The 19,973-nt window shown below is 38.3% G+C and overlaps 1 protein-coding gene across 6 annotated transcripts in view; it reads right to left on the bottom strand.

The window, feature by feature from the left end:
• Positions 1-19,973, bottom strand: part of APP (amyloid beta precursor protein) — a 290,703-nt gene that overhangs the window by 183,469 nt on the left and 87,261 nt on the right. For all 6 annotated transcript variants that reach the window (XM_077118781.1, XM_077118780.1, XM_077118779.1 and 3 more), the window contains exon 3: positions 3,611-3,740. In XM_077118781.1, coding sequence (XP_076974896.1) covers positions 3,611-3,740 — 130 coding nt within the window. The remainder of the gene's footprint in view (positions 1-3,610; positions 3,741-19,973) is intronic.

The raw sequence follows: 19,973 nt of genomic DNA on the forward strand, positions 1-19,973 counted from the left end.
GTGTAAAAGGGGGAAGAGAGAAATGAGACAAAAAAAAGTTCCAGTGGCTGTGAGATTTCAAACAGGCGAGAGGTTTCCTAAAGGTTATTCTTATGCATTATATAGATATCCCTTTTTAGTTTATGTTGTATTAGAGTGGCTATAGGGAAGTACATGAAACTGTTGAGCTGTGCTCCAATATCCTTGATTCCTGAAGATGACTGTATACAGATATAAGTTTTACAATGTGGCTGGGTGATTATGATAATCTGGTGTCTGATAACTCCTTTTATCCAGAGTATGGACAGATGAATAAGAAAATAATGGATAAAAATAAATAAATATAGGGGGATAAGGGGTAAAATAAATTGGGTAGATGGAAATATTAGTAGTCAATGAGAGGAAAGGGTAAGCGGTATGAGATAATGAGTTTTTTCTTTTTTCTTTTTATTTCTTTTTCTGGAGTGATGCAAATATTCTAAAAAATGATCATGGTAAAGAATACACAACTGGGCGGGCCGCGGTGGCTCAGCGGGCAAAGTGCTTGCCTGCTATGCCGGAGGACCTCGGTTCGATTCCCGGCCCCAGCCCATGTAACAAAAACAAAGAAACAAAATACAATAAAACAAGAAAATGTTTAAAGATGTTTCCCTTTCTTCCTTCCTTCCTTCCTTCTATTCTTCCTTCCTTCTCTCTGTCTTTCCTTTAAAAAAAAAAAAAAAAAAAAAAAAAAAAAAGAATACACAACTATGTGATGACATTGTGAGCCACTGATTGTATACCATGTACGAACTGTATGTGTATGAAGATTTGTCAATAACAATATAAAAAAAAAATTAGCTGGTGTTATAAGTTTAATTAATACCGGATATAAATTTGGAGCTGGGAAATTTGCTTACATGTCCCATCTTGAATTTTTGTCTACATAAAAGGAGTCCTGATCTATTCAAAAGATGAAAGAAAAATCTGGAACTTGCTGATGGCAAAGTTTTGGCTACATACAACTCCTTTCCATCCTTTTGTAGAGTCTTGCGGAGAAAGGATTATTTTATGGGCTCTCCATTTTCTCCCTGTCCCATTCCACCCTGGGCATCAAGGCTTGATAAATAAAATAATACATTATGAAGTGGTTCTCTTTCCATAGTGGTTAATATATATATATGGTAGATCATTAAGCTAACATTATTAAAACTGACCCTTTAGGTGAGATTAATTATTAAAATCTAAATTATTTAGGCTATAGTTTCCTTATATCATGTATAATGCATTATTACAATAAACCCAAATATTGAGTCTTTATGAGTAGGACCACAGAGTCATATTTAGATCTGAGGACATTTTGTACATCTTTTATTCCTTTCTGCAGTGTTTCTAGTATTTTTATTTATATTTTTCACTTGGAATAGCTTTCAATTCATTTTTGTCATAAAATGCAGAGATTTTTTAGACTGAGGAAGCACAGGAAGCAGTGTCAGGGAGAGTGACTGCCAAAGAAAAACAGAACTGATTTTAAGTCAAAGGATAAAATAGTTAAAATAGGAAATTTTAGATTGTATACAAGTTACCAGAATAAAAATAAAAATAAAGAGAATTGCACAACACAGTGAACCCTGATGTGAACTATGGACTGTAGTTAATTAACAATTAATAGTATTGTCTCATCAGTTGTACAAAGGCAGCACACACCAATGCAAAGTGTGAATAATGGGAGAACTGGTGGGTGGGGGGCAGGGGGTGGCGATTTGTGAAGTCTGTACTTTCTGCATGATTTTCCTGTGAACCTACAACTGTTCTGATTCAATAAAAAAAGAAGCATTTTGGAATAATGAAAATGTTCTAAAATTGATTGTTGTAATGAATGCACAATCTGTGAGCATACTGAGAGTCATTGATTGTACAGTTTGGATGGATTGTATGGTGTGTGAATATATCTCAAAAAAAAAAAAAAGACCAAAAAAAAAAAAAAGCATATTTGTCATAACCAGTGGCACTAGGTGGTCAATTATAATCTTAATATGAATTTCAACTTTAGAGGAAATCAAACAATTCTGTGCAGAATTATGAAGTAGGTAGATCAAAATAAAAGGATATTTCAACATAACATTACTTCGAGAAGATCACTTCAGCTCTTAGTTAGGGTGTATCATATCAGATGTTATATGCATTAATACTTATTCATAGATCTACTACCTGTACTCAATGAGCTTACATTCTAACAACAGTGTATTTGAAAAATGCCATAGAGTTAGAAAATGCCAAGTTAGAATCCAAAGGAAAAATCATTTACAAGACCTGGCCCATCGAATTAATTGTTCATGTGCTACCTCCTGACTTGCACTGAATCAATTTGGCCTCTGTGCATTATTTCTTACTGAAATAACTGAGTTTGTTTGAAATACACAGATGACAGAGACCGGTGACCTGTACATTTTGTTGAAATGGGAGTGATATACCTAATAGTTATTACTTATTTTATCCTTAGTGACTCGCCTTTTTCAGAAAGAAAAGGGCTTTGCAAAGATTTTAGGACTAAGGAATAAGGAGGAATAGGGAAACTCTTGAATTCCAAAATTCAATCACCTGGTTTTCCAGGACTTCTTACAACATTGTGAATACTTATTCCCACTAGACAAATTCTTCACTCTAATGCCCAAAGTTGTCTATGTGTGTCTCAAATGATACCCAAGCATGAAAGTAATCCTATGCTATCATGACATTCATTTTTGACCACGTATTATACTGAAAGGTCAGGGTCTTTAATAGTTTTCTTTGCCCTCTAAGTTTGCTGTTAGGATTTTTTTTTTTAAATGACCCTTCAGTCTTCACAAGAAGTCATCAGAATATATATGAATATTCACCCACAGCCTCCATATAAAAAGTCCTATGCTGTTATGTGCAACCTTCCACCTGATGAATGGCGATGTGTGGAAAACATCTAGATGCTAGCTATCAGATTCAAGATTGCTGATCTCTGCAGTGCTGGCTTGCATAAAAATATCAACTAGGAAGACGCAAATAACCAAGTCAGATTAAATAAGGAATATGACAGTGCTTCCAGTGGAAAAAGCATGCTCTCACCTAAACTGAACTTAGCCTCAGTGATCAAAGGTTTCCCTCTAGTTTGATCCGAGTAGAGAAAAATTCCCCAACTATCACCAAATATGAGGAATAGTCAATAATAGGAAGGAGATTTTTACAATATTGGCAAAATGCTGTCCTTTCTTCCAGAAAGTCTATAAGGAGAAACACACAAGGGCCCAATCCCACCATTCTAGACATTTACTGTACATGAGAATCATCTAGAGTATTTGCTAAAATTAAGGATTCCTGGGCCCCAATGCCAGGGATTTTGAATTAGTGGTCCCTTGGATTGGAAAAGAATTTGCCATTTTAATAAGTAGTCAGGGTAAATTCATTCTGAGGCAGGGGACTTGGAAAGACTGCATCTTTAATATAAGAGCATAGAATACCAACATAATTAATAGTGATACTATTAATTCTCCAGTATTAACACTCTAATACTGTGTGGCAATATACTGAAGTCTTCTGCAGTCTGCACACTTGATCTCAATTAGAGCATTCATCCTTTTTGTCCCCCCCCAAAAAACAAGTCACTAGGGCCAGCTCCTACCTAAGCAGCGGTAAGGAATCACAATGTGGGCATGAGTTTTGCATTGCTTGCGGCCCCTCTTGCACCAATTCTGGATGGTCACTGGTTGGTTGGCTTCCACCACATTGGTTATCTGCAGTTCAGGGTAGACCTGGGAGAGAGCACAAAAACACAAACTATTAGTTGGGGCTAGAGCTCTACTAGCAGGCACCAGCATCAGATGAATATCATTATTATTTTAAGGCACTGCTATCCCCTTAACTGTCAAGCTTGATCTAATTATGATGAAGCTAAAGAAATTTAGTCAAAAAGAGGCATGTACAAGCATCTAGTCATTCCACACAAACATTAAATAATGTGATGTATTTTATTGTACCCAGTTAAGCTTAAAAATTATATTTTTCCAGGTAAGATAAAATAGAAGGGGGTAGGGTGTGGGTGGGGAACCAATATAAATGTGAGTAAACTGGAGTGGGGATGATATTCTATAATGTCCTAAATAAATATAGCTGGGGACATTACCTAAATTTGACTGGCCCCTATCTTGCTAATTAGTCAAAGATTTTACATCCAAGATATGACATGTAGCAAGCTTTCCTTTATAAAGAGTAATTTACATGGAAATGATGTATCAAAAGGTTATCACAGTGTCATTTAGGGAAAAAATAGCAGTCGTGCATTCTCTCCCCTTGATAACTATTCAATTACAGCCCTTTTTACTGTTCTTGGTAAATCATGGTGTTTACTGGGCACTTGGAATTAAACATAGAATTCAATTAACTAAAATATATTTGCAAAATATCAAACCATTTCTATTTATTAATAATAATGAAAGGTGATTTGAGAGAAACATGGTATTTTATTTCTAAAGTGGGAATTCCTTGCATAAATCTTGCATTTTCTCAGGATTTGTGATTTTTTGTCAAACACGTACAATGGAGAGACGCATAAATAAATTAAAGGTATAAGCAAAGGAACACATATTAAAATGTCTCCATGATAATATAGAGGAGAATGAAAACATGAAAGGAATAACAAACAGCTAAAATATTAAAGGGTCAATAGAATGTAAGCCCGGGGGGGGGGGCGGGTAACTTTAAAGTAGAGGTACTAGAGAAAGTAAGGTGACAAATGGAGAATCAGAGAGTTGAAATTAAGATGTCAGAAGGAGCTGCAGTTACTGGTCATTTACAACTGACTAACATTGGTATGATTATTAGTAAATGGCCGTTGGCAGGAATGGCTGATAAAGGAGGATGAAGGCAAGATCATTGGAGGAACGAAAACCAACAACTGAGAGGCTGGGTATTGGAAGGATCACTGAGGTTGATATTAAAATCACTTAAGAATCATGACTGAAGCAGTTATATTAGAGAGAACGACAGGAAGCCAAGAGCTAAAATCTTCAGAGAGGGGAGGGGAACGCTGTTGAGGTGGAATGAGGTCTACTCGTATCTACAACTGGAGAGGAAAATGGAACTTTACTTCACAGTAGGGAAGGGGGTGATTTAGGGAGGAGGGAGGAAGATGGTCTGAAAATGGCAATGAGGAAGAGAGAGACCATCTTTACCTCCAGATACAATGATAGGAGGACCTTAAGAAAGAACTCCTACCTGAGAGGGATGCTGGACAAGCAGTGACCTCGGGGAAAGCCAGGTTTCAGAGCAAGAAGATAATGTCCAGAGGGTGGACTAAAGATAGAGGGAATTCTGCTTATGACTGTCAATGACATTTAGAAGGTTCAGTGTGATCCTATCTTTATTTTTAAATGTTGGTATTTTGTTCATTGTGGATTTTCCCGCATTAATTTTTATTTTTGGAAATACTGCATTAAAATATTATTTATCTTGATTTTTGAGAACCTCATTTGCTTCACTCTACTCCAGACCCCAAGATAAATCAGTTAAACAGTTCGGCACTGTTCTAGTTTGCTAGCTTCTGGAATGCAACACACCAGGGACAGACTGGCTTTCAATAAAAGGGGATGTATTTAGTAGTTCTTCAAAGGAAAGGCAGCTAACTTTCAACTGAGGTTTTCTCTTACACAGGAAGGCAAAGGGCGATCTCTGCTGGCCTCCTCTCCAAGCTGCTGGGTTCCAACAAACTTTCTTCGGGATGGTTCCTTTCTGCATCTCCAAAGGTCTGGACTGAACTGCGAGTGCTGAGATGAAGTATGCTGAGCTGCTTGGGCTGTGCTATGTTAAACTTTCACATTTAAGCACAAGCCAATTAAATCAAACATCATTCATTGCAGCAGGCACACCTCCTAGCTGACTACACATGTAATCATCAACAGATGAGGTTCACATGCCATTGGCTCATGTCCACAGCAACAGAACTAGGCATCGTCACCTGGCCAAGTTGACGCCAAATCTAACTACCACAGGCACCAATCACAAGGCAGTATGCTATACGTAGTGGGAGAGGTAAGATCAAGCATGAGAATACAGAAGTATATCCAAATCAGATTCCTGGGTAGGCACTAAGAAAGTTATTCTCCAAAATGTGCTTATACAATGGGCCATGGTGATTCAGCAGGCAGAGTTCTCGCCTGCCATGCCGGAGACCGGAGACCGGGGTTCAATTCCTGGTGCCTGACCATGCAAAAAAAATCTAGCTCCAAATGGATACGACTACCTTCTCCTCATTTTATTTTATTCTAAGCATCTTAACACCTGGGTGCATAGATTTCAGGCCAGAGATAATGCTCTACTTGAAAATTCCACTAAAAAAATGCAATATCCCCAAGTTTTAAAATTTATGTATAATGAAAAGTGAAGTGGCTCTTTGTACAGGAATATAATTCCCCTACCACCTCTACTTGTTTATGATGTCACAAAAGCACAGCATTCATGAGCCATAAACGCTATGACACTAGAGAGCTGCCCTGAGGGACAGGACCTTATGTGCAGTAAAATATGAGTTACTGCACTTTTCTAAAGGAATTCCAACTGCCAAGCCATGGAAATACTGCCTTGAGGAGCATTCTCCAAGGACTTTCAGTTTCCCATATGCACTGTAGCAGACATAGTCACAGTCACCATTTCCTTCTTTTCAGTTCAAAACCAACCAGTTGTTCGTAGGGTACAATATCATCACTACAAGAAAAGGATCTCTTTTTCACACTGGATACCATCTCCAGATTCCTATGATGATATGTGGTGCAACCAAGCAATAACTTATTAGGCTACTAATTTTCTAGCAAGTAGACTGCATATTGACACATTAAAAGCAGCAAAGAAATTATTCTCTAAAGATCACTGGAGCTTACACAGCCATTAGCCAAAGAGTTTACTTCCAATTCCCATGATAAAATCTAGGGCATATGTATTCTTTCCTGTGTTTCAACTTCTCTCTCTGGCTATGACTAGTATAAAAACAGATGGGTGTGAAGATTATAAAATCTGAACCACATAATGCCTATGCATAATTTGCCTACTGCCCTAGCTATTTAAATGGGAGGAATAATTTTAGCTTGCTGATTCAGCTACTAATTTAGGTGTTCCAAAATCAAGAGGTTTGCTTAAGGTGAGGGGGAATATCAACACTCATGAACAAATTCCAGCATAAATCCCAATTAGACAAGATGTAATCCCCGATTCAGTAAGAAAAATGAAAAACAAAAAACAAAACATACAATGAAAAAAATATTTAACAAAAATTCCAAATATCATAACTAGTGTTTTATTAAGTAGCTTCAGTGTATGTCCAAACACAAATAAGCATTACTATGTTGAAAAACCAGCACAGCTTATAAGTTTTGGGCAAGACTAAAAATTAAAATAAATAGGCATTTCAATTAAATTACCTCCTGGCTAGATCAAATCCCTGACTTTTCATCATATTCAACTGCAAGCTGCAACTGAATGCTGTACATGTTCTTTGCAGCAACTCAGATCTCAACATTCAAGTTCCTTAAATTACTTAATTTGCATGTTTTCCACCTATAACAAGCATTGGAAAATTCCAACTCTTATTACCTCCTTTTCTGAAATGTTTCTTATGTGAACACCAATTATGAGTATTTTCTTGAATACTAAAAAATAAAAGACTTGAGGTAACTATGGTAATACCAATAGCTACTTTTAATAAAGCAGAAAAACATCCAGACCAATGACTGTTAAGTGAAAAACAAACTGTCCTCCATTTCTGCAAATCTTCCTAGATTATAGCTACACAGAGCAGTCTCTGTATAAATCATACACTGTGTTCCAAACACAGTCTGACTTAAGATCCCTTACACCACACTTTTGAATGCCCAAACTCATTAGTGTTCCCCCATGTAGACAAACCTACTCTTTTCACAACATAATATAATGTTAATCCCTCCCTCCTCCTCGTGGAATGCTTTATGGTATTGATCGTAGCATGCCTCACATTTGCGTCAGGTACTTGTGTATAATACCTTCCAACTGAAAAGGCACTTTCCTGCAAGGCAGGAAACACAGCTTGGCACACCATAGCCTCCCAATGGTGCTTTACATTCACGCTCTTTGGTTTTAAGATTATGGGGAGCCTGCTAACCCCCTACTCTCTAATTTGCAATGCCCTTGTTCTCTCAGCGCTCTGAAGGAGTTCTCTTCAGTGACCATATCTTAGCTCTGCAGCTCGATTCCTAAAGTTGATTAGAGCCAGAGGAAGCAAACTGTGGACTGGATCCACTTCCTCAAGGATTCTGAACTACAACATATGGGCTCTAGCTAGATAAGAGGGATGCTTAACGAGAAGTCAGGTGAAGCCAGAACCAGAGATGGTGTATGTCAAGAATGATGAATGAGAACTTGGCATCTGGCAGGAACAGCTAGTCAAGAGAAGAAAATGAGGTGAAATGAAAAGAGAGAAAGAAGCCAAGAGGAAAGAGCCACAAAAGTCAGACAGACAAGAGAATAGATTAGGGACAGCCTGATAACCTCTAACTGGTTTAAAGCCTGGCTTACATTTGTATTCTAAGAGATAGATATTCCTTCCCCTTCAATACCCTTTCTTTTGAACCCAAAGCTAATTGAGGGGATGTATGTTCTTTGCTATAGAGCAAAACCAAAGAGAAAGGCCCAACTCAAATGTTGGTCCATCAGTACTTTCACTGTAATCCTTTTAACCTCTGAACCCAGAGCATTTTATCCTATCACTTGATTTGATCACTGACCACTTTTCTACCTTCAATTATACCTATGAGCCTTCTTGCCTTATTAGAATTTACACTTTCCAAAGGCAAGAATTTTCTTTATTCCCTAAATAGAGGCCAATGTTGTGAAAGCACAAAGTAAGTGCTTGAGAAATATTTAAGGAATATTTCTGGTTAAGCTATTGCTATCTCTCTTGGAATACATTCATGACAGGCAAATTCAGTATATATTATGCTCCCAGTGGGTACTACAAATATATCTCTTAAATGAGAAACTCTAACTGGGATTATGAATGTTTGAGCAAAATAAACATTTCAGTGCCTTCCAATATTTTTCTTCAATTATGATGTGGCAACTTACACAAATTATGGCATCTTATATAAAAAGCTGAAGATTAATTAGGGTGGGCCATGGTGGCTCAGCAGGCAGACGCCCCACCTCATGCTGGAGACCTGGGTTCAATTCCTGGTGCTTACCCATGCAAAAAAAAAAAGGCTGAAGATTAGTATTAATAACTAAAGAACCAAGGAAGACACGTAGGAAGAATGAAAAGCCAGGCTCTCACTTAGGTTAATAAGGCTAATCTGGTCCAGGAACCTGAAAAGCAATCTCCCATTCTGGCAAGGGAAACACGCTTTATATTCCAAAGCAAATCTATTAGTACGTAAAGTAAAAACTTTTTAAGAGAGCTGAAGACATCCCAAAAAACTATCAGCCAGGGAAGCGGTAGACTAGAAAGAACCTTAGATCTTATTAGAAGGTTTTAGTTGTTAGCCTAAGTGGTTTTGGCTACTGCAGAAATACCCTTAAAATGTGGTCACCATCAGAACATTTTCATTTAAAAATCTGAAAATGTAGAAAGTCTCTCCTCAAACTTCACACAAGATAACATTGAAGACGCAAAACAATAAAAAAAAACACTGATATTTTAAGCAAGCCAAAATGTAGTTATATAGTTTTATATAGTAGTTTTTATATATGTAGCTATAAAAATTTTCTTTAACACATGTCAATGCTACAGAAACTTTTCTCTTGCTTTACCAAGGGCAAACAGGAAAGACGAGAGATTTTTTTAGCAAATCGGCCACTTGGGGTGAGTAATTAAGGAACAAGGTTAACAGAAGGAAAAACAAAAGATAAAGACTGAGACGGTATGTTCTAGTCTGCTAGCTGCCAGGATGCAATATACCAGGAACAAAATGGCTTTTAGAAAGGGGAATTCGGTAAGTTGCTAGTTTACAGTTATAAGGCTGAGAAAAGGTTCCAATTAAACAAGTCTATAGAAATGTCCAATCACAGGTATCCAGGGACAGACGCCCTGATTCAAGGCCGATGAAGTTCAGGGTTTCTCTCTCAAGTGAGAAGGCGCATGGCAAACACAGTCAGGGCTTCTCTCTCATCTGGAAAGGCACATGGTGAACATGGTCAGGGTTCCTCTCTCATCTGGAAGGGCACATGGCAAACATGGTGTCATCGCTAGCTTCTTCTGGCTTCCTGTTTCATGAAGCTCCCCAGGAGGCATTTTCCTTCTTCATCTCCAAAGGTTGCTGGCTCATGGACTCTCTGCTTCGTGGTACTGCAGGCCCATCCCCTGCCTTTGGGGCAAACTCACCCTCTCCATGGGCTTGGGTGGGTCCACCCTCCTGGCCCAAGGCTTCTTGACTTCAGACCTCAGCCTCCACGGTTTTGCCTCTGAAGTTATTTTTCCTCCAATGTGTCCCTTCTCTGAACCCCCCAGTCCAGACTGGCAGCAGCTTTGTTTATACAGGTCCCACAGCACTCTCGTTGGCTTTCTATGCAGTAACCTTGGATCATGGCCATCAGACATAAGGAGTTTCCACAAATCCTTCCTAGATAACTCCATGTCCAGTCCTGGATTTCTCTGAATTGGCTGACTGGTTTCACATTTGGCCAAGTCCTCACGTGGGGCACTATTCTCTGGGGTCTCCCTTCTTGGAAACCCAGAATTTTCCAGAACATCAGTTTCTGGTTTCTTTGTATCAAGAGTTCAGCTCTCAGTTTATCTCTTTCCAGTCACATTTCACGATAAGCTGCGAGGAGAAAGCAGGTGAGGAAAAACAAGGCTGCACTTTCGAAGTGCAGAGGCAGAGGATGGGCCTTCCAGCTCCTTGCAGTGGAAGTCATGCCACCTCAGGCCTTGGAGAGGGTGAAGCATATTCCTTGGGGTTTGGGGAGAGCCTGGCTGCCAGCACATGGAGGGGTTGAGCGTGTGCCCCTGTGTGTGGCAGAGAGCCCGGATGCAGCCCCAATGCTCAGAGAGGGTGGAGCCCAGAAAAAGGTGGCTGAGATGGTAAAGTTTATGTTGTATGTATGTTTCCACAATAAAAAAAGAACAAATAGAGAGACTATAAAACTTACATGTGATACATGATTAATACTGGAGTAAAAAGGCTTAAAAGACTTTATGAGGTCATATGAAAAAATTTGGAATACAGACTGTAATATTTATATCAATATTTAATTTCTTGAACTTGATAGCTATACTTAAGGTGGTTACAGGAGTGAATAATCTTGTTCTTAGGAAATGTATTCAGAAGTTTTAAGCACTCAAGGAGCATGAGTTATACAACCTACTTTGAAATATTTAGAAAATAGATAAACAGAAAGATAGCTAGATTGACAGATATGGCAAATGCAGCGAAATGTTAAAACTGGTGGATCTGGGCGGGGAATATGCTGGAGTTCTCTGCATGTGTTTTACATTACTGCAACTGTCTATAAATTAGAAATTATTTCAAAATAATTATAGCAAATATCATAAACATAACTAATTACAAGGTATTTCATCTTCTGAAAGCTTTTACATACCAATTTTGTTTCCTAAGAACATACCCAGTAGCATAATAAGAAAAATATAAAATATTGAGGACTTACTATGTTCCAGATATCACTGCAAATGTTCTACATGTAGAATTTCATGTAATCCTCTATGAATCAGTGATTTCTCCATATTATAGAAAATGAAACCAGCAGAGCTAAAATGTAATAACTACCACTGATGCCATTTCTGAGCACTCAATCAGTATATTAATTTTAAGTTTTAAACTACTTAAGTGTAAAACCAAACCCAAGTACGTTCCAGACAATTTATTTCTGTGTCTGGGTTTAAATGACATACTATCCCCTTTAAAATTTTCTGGAATACAAAGAAAAATCACATCTTATACAGCTTTCAACATAAACTCTTTTAATAATAAGAGATATTGAAAATAAAATATCTAATTTAATTGAGAAAGAGAACTAGAACCCAAAAATGTTCTTTACTTGCAACATTATGAGGTTCTGAAAGGCAATACGCAGCTGATGAAATGCTACTGTAATAGCGGAAGGACATTTTCACAATGATGGCCTTATATAAAAAGCAAAGGTGGTAAAAGGCTGCAGGGCATTAGCATACTTCCCTATAATTTGGTCAAATCTGTTTCTGATGTTACATTTAAATATGTTGTTATATACATACATTCATACTCACATAGTTGGGAAAGAGTAGGAAGGGACCTCATTCAATTTATATGTCCCTCTTACAGGAGGGAGATGAATGTACACTGGTGGCAGGGGGAGGGGGTACCGAGATAAATAGCACAAGAGTGTAATGTAAAAATACAAACAGATCTGGACACAAATAGACTACATTCTCATTCTCTCTCAATTCATGGTTAATTTTCTTATTTTAAAATATCTCAACTAGTTGCATCTCTTTTAGCTCTAAATTTTATAGTTTGTGCCTGCACAAAATGCATAAAATGTATTTATATTCTATTCAAAAGTTGTTTCACTTAGTATGAATTTTGAGGTCTTTTTCAAATCCCCAAACCACAATGTGTACATGCCTCTAATTTGTGGGTCAATTAGTCCTACAAAGGTGGAAGGCACAAACAGAAAAAAATGCATTAAGATCAAGAATGGTGCATGGCTATTCTAACAGAAGAGAACCAGTTCTCAATGTTGGTTAGATTAATATTTTCAGTTCAATTTAAACTTCATATTACTGTAGGGTGAAAACAAAAAAAGCTGAACTTCAATTCTTTCTGGCAAGCCCATGTTCAGTTATATTTTACAGTAGAAAGGTGGGCAAAGATGATGACAGAGACTTGCAACTCATCCAATAGGTAGTTTCTGGTTTGCTCAGTCACTGGTGTGCTTTGGTCACTGAACCTGTTACTTTACAGAGAAAACCACTGTTCATTTAGTGCAAGAAGAAACAGAGAGCACCTATTGTTAGCTGCGGAAAACACTTAGGAAAAAAAAGCTTAACCATAATCTAATAAGAGAGGTTATAAACAAAGCCACATTCACTTCTCTTTCCCAGATGGAAATCTCTGCCAGCACCTGAGGCTTACCTACCCTGTTTGAAAGTGACCATCTGGGCTCTCTTCACAGACGTGCTCCCCAAGGGATGATGTCAGTGCCAACACCTTCAGTGAGCCCTTAACTTCAAGGTTTCAAGTTCTCGCCTCAAAAGATGAGGAGGAACAATGCTGGTCTTACACAATTTCTCATCTAATGGACAATATTTAAGTTATACAACACACACCGGTGGCATCCTATCACAAAGATGTGCTCTCAGACTGGTTAAGTAGCTTTCCTGGATTTTCAAGTGGCGAGAAACTAAGCCTGGCCTCCAATGGAGCTCTGTAACATGGAAGCCCATGTTCCCTTCCCTGCACTTTATCCCAGTGCTGCCCTTACCACAGGGCCTCTGGGCCTCAAGTCTCTTCTAGAGAATGAGGAGGATGGGCAGGATGTTCTCTCACATGCCCTTTTACAGTAACACTTTGTGATGTGAATTCCCTTCTCTTCCCAATCCAACCTACCCTCAAATACAGTTTAATTTTTTTCAAAAGTGTCTTGACCAGTAAACAGTTATAAAAACCTCCCATGGTTCCCACAGACCTCCAGACTTATGTCCCAAATGCCCAGATATATAACCAAGGCACTCTATTTTGCCTGATTTGAAGTTGTGAAGAAATGATTGTTGAGATGAAGACTTAAGTATACTCCATTTTTTGCTTTGCCCATCCCAATGTCTCTGATTTAAGTAAAATTTCTTTTTAAATCTCATTTCATCCAAAAGAGGACAATAAAACCAAAAATTCTGAATTTTGCTCCTAAGGTTTAGTCTATGTTTTGTTCATAAGACTCCTAGTTCCTTAGGCCAATGTCTGTTTACAGCAACAGCTCATTAAAGCATGTAGTTACTTTAGGCTGTTAAATACAGTTATTTTCAAGCTGTTTTCGTAATAGCAGCACTTTTTTGTACCAGGGGAAAGGAACTCCTTTTTATCAAAAGACCACAGGGAAAAACAATTATTGAGGGTCTGTTGTGATCATCTACTATTATGTATAAACTACCCTAAAACTTACCAGTTTAAAACAACTGTATTAGTTATCTGTTGCTGTGCAACAAATCACCCCCAAATTTAGCATTCTGAATCAATAAACACTGATCATTACATGCAGTTTTTGTGGGTCAGCAATCTGGAGTTGGCTCAGCTGGGGGATACTGCTCATCTCTCATGAAATTGTATCAAAATGTTGGTCAGCTTTCCTCTCTAAGCCAACTTGGCACGTGAACTCACTACATGGGACATAACTCCCAGGGTTGTAAATCTACCTGGCAACCTAGACCTGACTCCTGGGGATCGTGAGATTGTAAAATATTTGTTGATCAAAAATGGGAAGAAGAAAATGAGACAAACTAACGTTTCAGTGGCTGAGAGAGTTGAGAGATTATTCTAGAGGTTATTCATATGCAGTATATAGATATCCCTTTTTGGTTTATGGTTTATTGGAGAAGCTAGAGGGGAAGTACCTGAAACTGTTGAACTGTATTCCAATAGCCTTGATTTTTGAAGATGATTGTATAACTATATAGCTTTTACAATGTGACCATGTGATTGTGAAAACCTCGTGGCTGACGCTTCCTTTATCCAAGGTATGGACAGATGAGTAAAAAAAAAAAAGGACAAAAATAATTAAATTGTGTGTGTGTGTGTGTGTGTAAGAGGTAAAAAAAAATTGGGTAGATGGAAATATTAGGGGTCAATGAGAGGGAGGGGTAAGTAGTATGGGATGTATGGGCTTTTTCTTTTTATTTCGTTTTCTGGAGTGACACAAATGTTCTAAAAATGATAATGGTAATAAAAAAAATTGAATGAGGTAAACTATACTGTGAGCCTTTGATTATATGCTTCTGATGGATCATTGATTAAACATATCAGCCTTATCTAGTATATAATTATCTATGGGTGTGACTACCAAGAGGCAGGGATCGTTGGGGGGCCATCTTGGAGACCAGATACCTCCAAATAATTTAGAATTTATCACAAGTCTGTTGCTGACTGAGCAAATCTTCATCTTCACATGGTGTCATAGAACACTGCAAGGAAGGCTACCAGTTCCAACCTGGTCTTTTATACATGGCTGGCAACTGATGCTGGCAGCTGAGTGGGGGGTGAGCTATGGCCACTGGCTGAGAGACCCCATTCTCATCCTCTTCTCTACATGGCTGCTTGGGAGTCTCAGGGTAGAGAGACTTCTTATATGGTGGCTGGCTTCCAAGAGTACTGAAGTAGGAACTTCTAATCCTTCTTAAGACTGATTCAGATCCATCCCACTGTTGTTACCTTCACTCCATTCTATTGGTTAATCCAAGTCTCATGTCCAAGCGAGATTCAAGGGCAGTGTGTCACGCAGCGGACAGCTATAACTAACTACTCCTTAGAAGACAACAAGGAAACATCAAGAGCAACAGTCACATCAAGAGCTATCTAATTGAGGGACTGTTTGCTTAGTGTTTCCACAAAGTGTGCTTAGGGATCATTTAGGATACTGCAACCGAAGATTTAAAGCCACACTAGGTTTTTAATCTACCATTCAGTGTACATCAAGATACTTACACTTTAACTGAGTGAAAATAAACTGAGGACAAATCTATACTATGAGACAACATTCTCCCAAACTCTTACCTAAAAATCTCTCTAGAATTCTATCAGTAGAAACAAACTCTCTCTGTCAAAGACAAGCACAGCTCCATTTTTGGGGAAGCTCTCTCAGCATAGAAGAGTGCCTGTCTATACTTCTCCAATTCCCATGCCAACAACTGGCCTTCCCCCACAAAACTTGTAATAGTGCCTGCTACTGTACTATGAGAAAAAGCTAAGTTTTACATAAAATGCTTTATAAAATATAGTCTCTAGGAACTCGATAACACCCGTGGTCTCAGGAACACCCTTAGTCTATGGTCCTTTATCCTAGGGGAGCCACAGTAGGTTGAAAAAATGAAAGAAAAGTCTCAAATGGTACTGACTGTGAATAAAAAATACAAAGAAAACAGCATAGAAAAGTAGGACCTTACATGATGACTGGGCAGAAGCAAAACTATTATAACTGGAAAAAGAGGAGGAAATATATGTGCACTAAGAAACTGGAGGATGCAGAATAAAATACATAAATAAATACTCGATGAAATCCACTAGTGGGAACCATCCTCTCAATCAAACTTTATAAAGGCTTATAACCAGAAGCAAAGACAAAAGACTCAACTTTCACTTTTCCTCCCTAATCTTGCCCTTGGCCTAGGATAGGACTGAAAGGAAAATCAGAGGAAAAATGCCAATATTAATAAAAGCAACAAAATGACCCAAGAGCAGGTAATAAAATTGGGGGGAGAAAAGAAATGAAGAACATGGACTAGATAATTCACCATCAAAGTAGAACTATTTGACACATCATATTAAGCTAAGCACCAACTGACAGAATGTGAAGCTTATGCAAGGCAATCCTTTAGAAAAGGCAAATTTAACAAGTGAATTAAATGGCTAGCAAAAGGTCAAAATGAGGTCATGGTCAAGAGTTCCTTTGTTTTTTTCTGTCCTAGCGATCAAAGACTGCCAACAGCTGCCTCTCTGACTCATCCAGTAGTCTCTAAAACATCTGTGCTTTGGTCAGAAGAGGGACTGAGTGAGCACATAAATCCAATATTTTTGTTAGAAAACATCAGTAAACGAATATCCCTATTAGCAGTGACTAATAATGATTTATACATTTTTTTTTAAATAAAGAAATTTACACAATGATAGAAGCCAAAATACAGTGGATAAATATCTTCATGATGCTAAATAAAAACATCCAGCAATGTGGAATGTTATATCCAATTAAGTCATTGTTCAATACTAAGAACAACTTCTGGGACTACCTAAATGAATGTCATTCAACCAAAAGCGGAATCAAAATGCCTATACTGGATTATAATTTAGGAGTAGAGATGCTTTGGTGAAAAATCTGGCTGTAACAATGAATCCATTTAAATAAAGAACCAAAGACTAGGAATTATGACTGTAGAACAAACTCGGATTATAACTCTAAAAGTATAAAAATAATAAGTATTACAAAATCTATGAAAATGGGTGGTAGAAAAAGTGTTATATTTCCTTCATCTTTCATAGCAGGGAATCAATCAATACTGTCTGTATTAGTTTGTTAAACTGCCAGAATGCAATATAACAGAAATGGAATGGCTTTTAAAAAGAAAACTTCATAAGCTGCAAGTCTACTGTTCTAAGCCTATAAAAATGTCCAAACTAAGACACCCCGAGAAAGATACCTTAATTCAAGAAAGGTCTATGGGTGAGGGACACCTCTGTCAGCTGGGAAGACACAAGGATGGCATCTGCTGGTCTCTTGCTCCTGGACTCTGTTGCTTTTAGCCTTTGTTACTGTGGAGGTTCCTCATTTTGCTTCTTCGGGGCTGGCTTTCATCTCTTGGCTTCCCCTGGCTCTCTCCAGGTTCTGGCTTGTTTAACCCCTCACAGGAAGGCGCACGGCAATGTTTGCTGGGCTCCAAGCATCTCCAAACATCCATGTCTGCATTCTCTGAAGCAACTGCGTTTCAAGCATTTACATCTGCTCCCTCTGTGGGCTCTCATTTCTGTCAGCTCTGACGTTTCTGCAAAATGTTTCCTCTTTTAAAGGGTTCCAGTAAACTAATCAGGACCTACCTTGTATGGGTGGAGTCACATCTCATCTAACTAAGAGGTCAAGCCCACAAATTGGGCACGCCACATCTCCCTGGAGTTAATATAATGAAAGTTTCTGTCCTACAATAGTAAATGAGAATTAAAAGAAATGGCTGCCCCCACAAAACTGAATCAAGATTAAAACATGGCTTTTCTGGGGTACATAACACTCAAACTGGCATACTGTCCAAAACGAAAATAATGGAGTCAAAAATAGAGATGGACCCAATAACATTTTAAAAATTCAAACTTAAAAAGAAAACTATTATTTCTAGTTATAAAAGAAGCTACCAAAATAATGACTAAGTGGGAAATGGCAAGGAAAATCCCAGAATGTCAATAAGTGGGATGATAAACTGTTGGAAATACATCATCCAATAGAAAAGTTCACAATGAACAGTGAAGTTCTCAATGAACATCATTTCTCCTTCACCTTCCAGAAAAAGCCCATTAAAGTCATGATACACTATGAATTTCCTCAGTTGCTCATTCTCCAACCTATAAAACTTTTCCAGTCCATATCCACTGTCTTAGCCTGTAGGCATCATTATATTTTGCCCTGCCATCCTTCCACATCCCTTTTCTTCTAACAACTCCTCTGCCCACATCTTGTGACTCTAGTTGGATTGTCAAACAGGCCCTACACCCACATGGCCAGTCGTAGTTCTAAGCTCATGAGAATAGAGTGGCTGATCCATCTTTGTAAGTGCAACCAAAAACAAGGCCATCAGAATTCCTCCTTGGAACTGTAATGCACACTGGCATAAAGAAATTGGGAGGCAAAATTGGGATGACACACTCCCAGAGCTACTGGCTGTCATCTTCCCTGGTCTCCAGGAGAAAATACACCCGGGTGGGAGAAAATGAGGTGAACACACAAAAGAAGGAATAGACAGAATAAGAGAGAACCTAAGAAAGAAATTCCATGTAGCACTGAGCTCCAGTTCCAGAAGTCCCTCTTTCTGTGTTTTTATTTTTTAATTCTATGAGTTACTCCTCCGTAACCTCCTTTCCATCTGTGGGAGAATATATTCTTTCAGTACACAAGATAAGTTAGTGGGTTCTATCCCATCAAGTAACTGAAACAGCCCAATTAACCCATCTTTCCTCTTGCCTCATTCTGTATTTCTTTCCTAAGATTCATCAACTACTTATACACTGGAACTCATTTCTCTTTAGTTGTTACAGAAACTTCACCAGATATCTAAGCAACAGATACCTACTGTGATGGTTAGGCATCAATTTGGCAAAGTGATTATGCTCAGTTGCCTGGTCAGGCAAGCACTGGCCTAACCACTGCTGCAAGGATATTTTGTGGCTTGTCAATAAACTAGAAGGTTGGTGTATTAAGACATCAGTCAGGTGATTGCATTTGTGGCTGATTGCATCTATGGATCGACTAAGGCATGCCTACTACAACAAGATAATGCTTTCAGTTGAAGGCTTTTAAGGAAGGGAGATTCTTTCACTGCTTCTTTAGCCAGGAAGCCTCTCCTGCAGAGTTCTTCCAGATCCTTCATTGGAGCTGCCAGCTTCACAGCCTGCCCTATTGATTTGGGACTCTTGATTTCCTTGACTGCACAAGACACCTTTATAAATCTCATATTTGAAGATCTCTCCTGTTGGTCCTGTCCTAGAGAACCTTAACTAAAACACTATCCTTCCCACGGTTCAGATCTCTTCCTTTATATCATGTTCCTCCCTTTAAAAAAATCGAACAAGACAAAACAAAGCTTTTCCCTAGATGCTCAATCACCCCCTAGCTCTTTGCCTCTGCCTTCCTCCAGAGTTCGTTAACTGTACAAACCATTCATGTTATTCTTCCTGCAACCCACTGAAATTTGACTTCTTCCCACGCTATTCCATTGAAATCACTAACCCAAAATTAAACAATAGCCTTTTATTTGCCAACTCAAAAGAATGTTTGCAAAAAAAAAGCCCTATGCCTGGAAATGAGCAAAAGAGATTTCTGGGTTTCTCTGAGGTGGAATGCCGCTGTGGTCTGGCAGACCAGAGCAAGGTAGATTCTACAGGGAACGTTCCTTTGATGACTTGCTATTGGCTAAGCTATTTAACACTGCACACAGTTGTGCGCAATGCAAACGTTTCCTTTTCATGCAATGCAGGTGATTCCAAATGATTCCTGTTCATAGACATACAAATGATTTCTCTGAAAAATAATTTAAAACTAAGTAAAGTTGACCAGATTTAACACCTTAG

Source organism: Tamandua tetradactyla, chromosome 10, assembly GCF_023851605.1.
Source record: "Tamandua tetradactyla isolate mTamTet1 chromosome 10, mTamTet1.pri, whole genome shotgun sequence".
In the NCBI taxonomy this organism is placed as follows: Eukaryota; Metazoa; Chordata; class Mammalia; order Pilosa; family Myrmecophagidae; genus Tamandua; species Tamandua tetradactyla.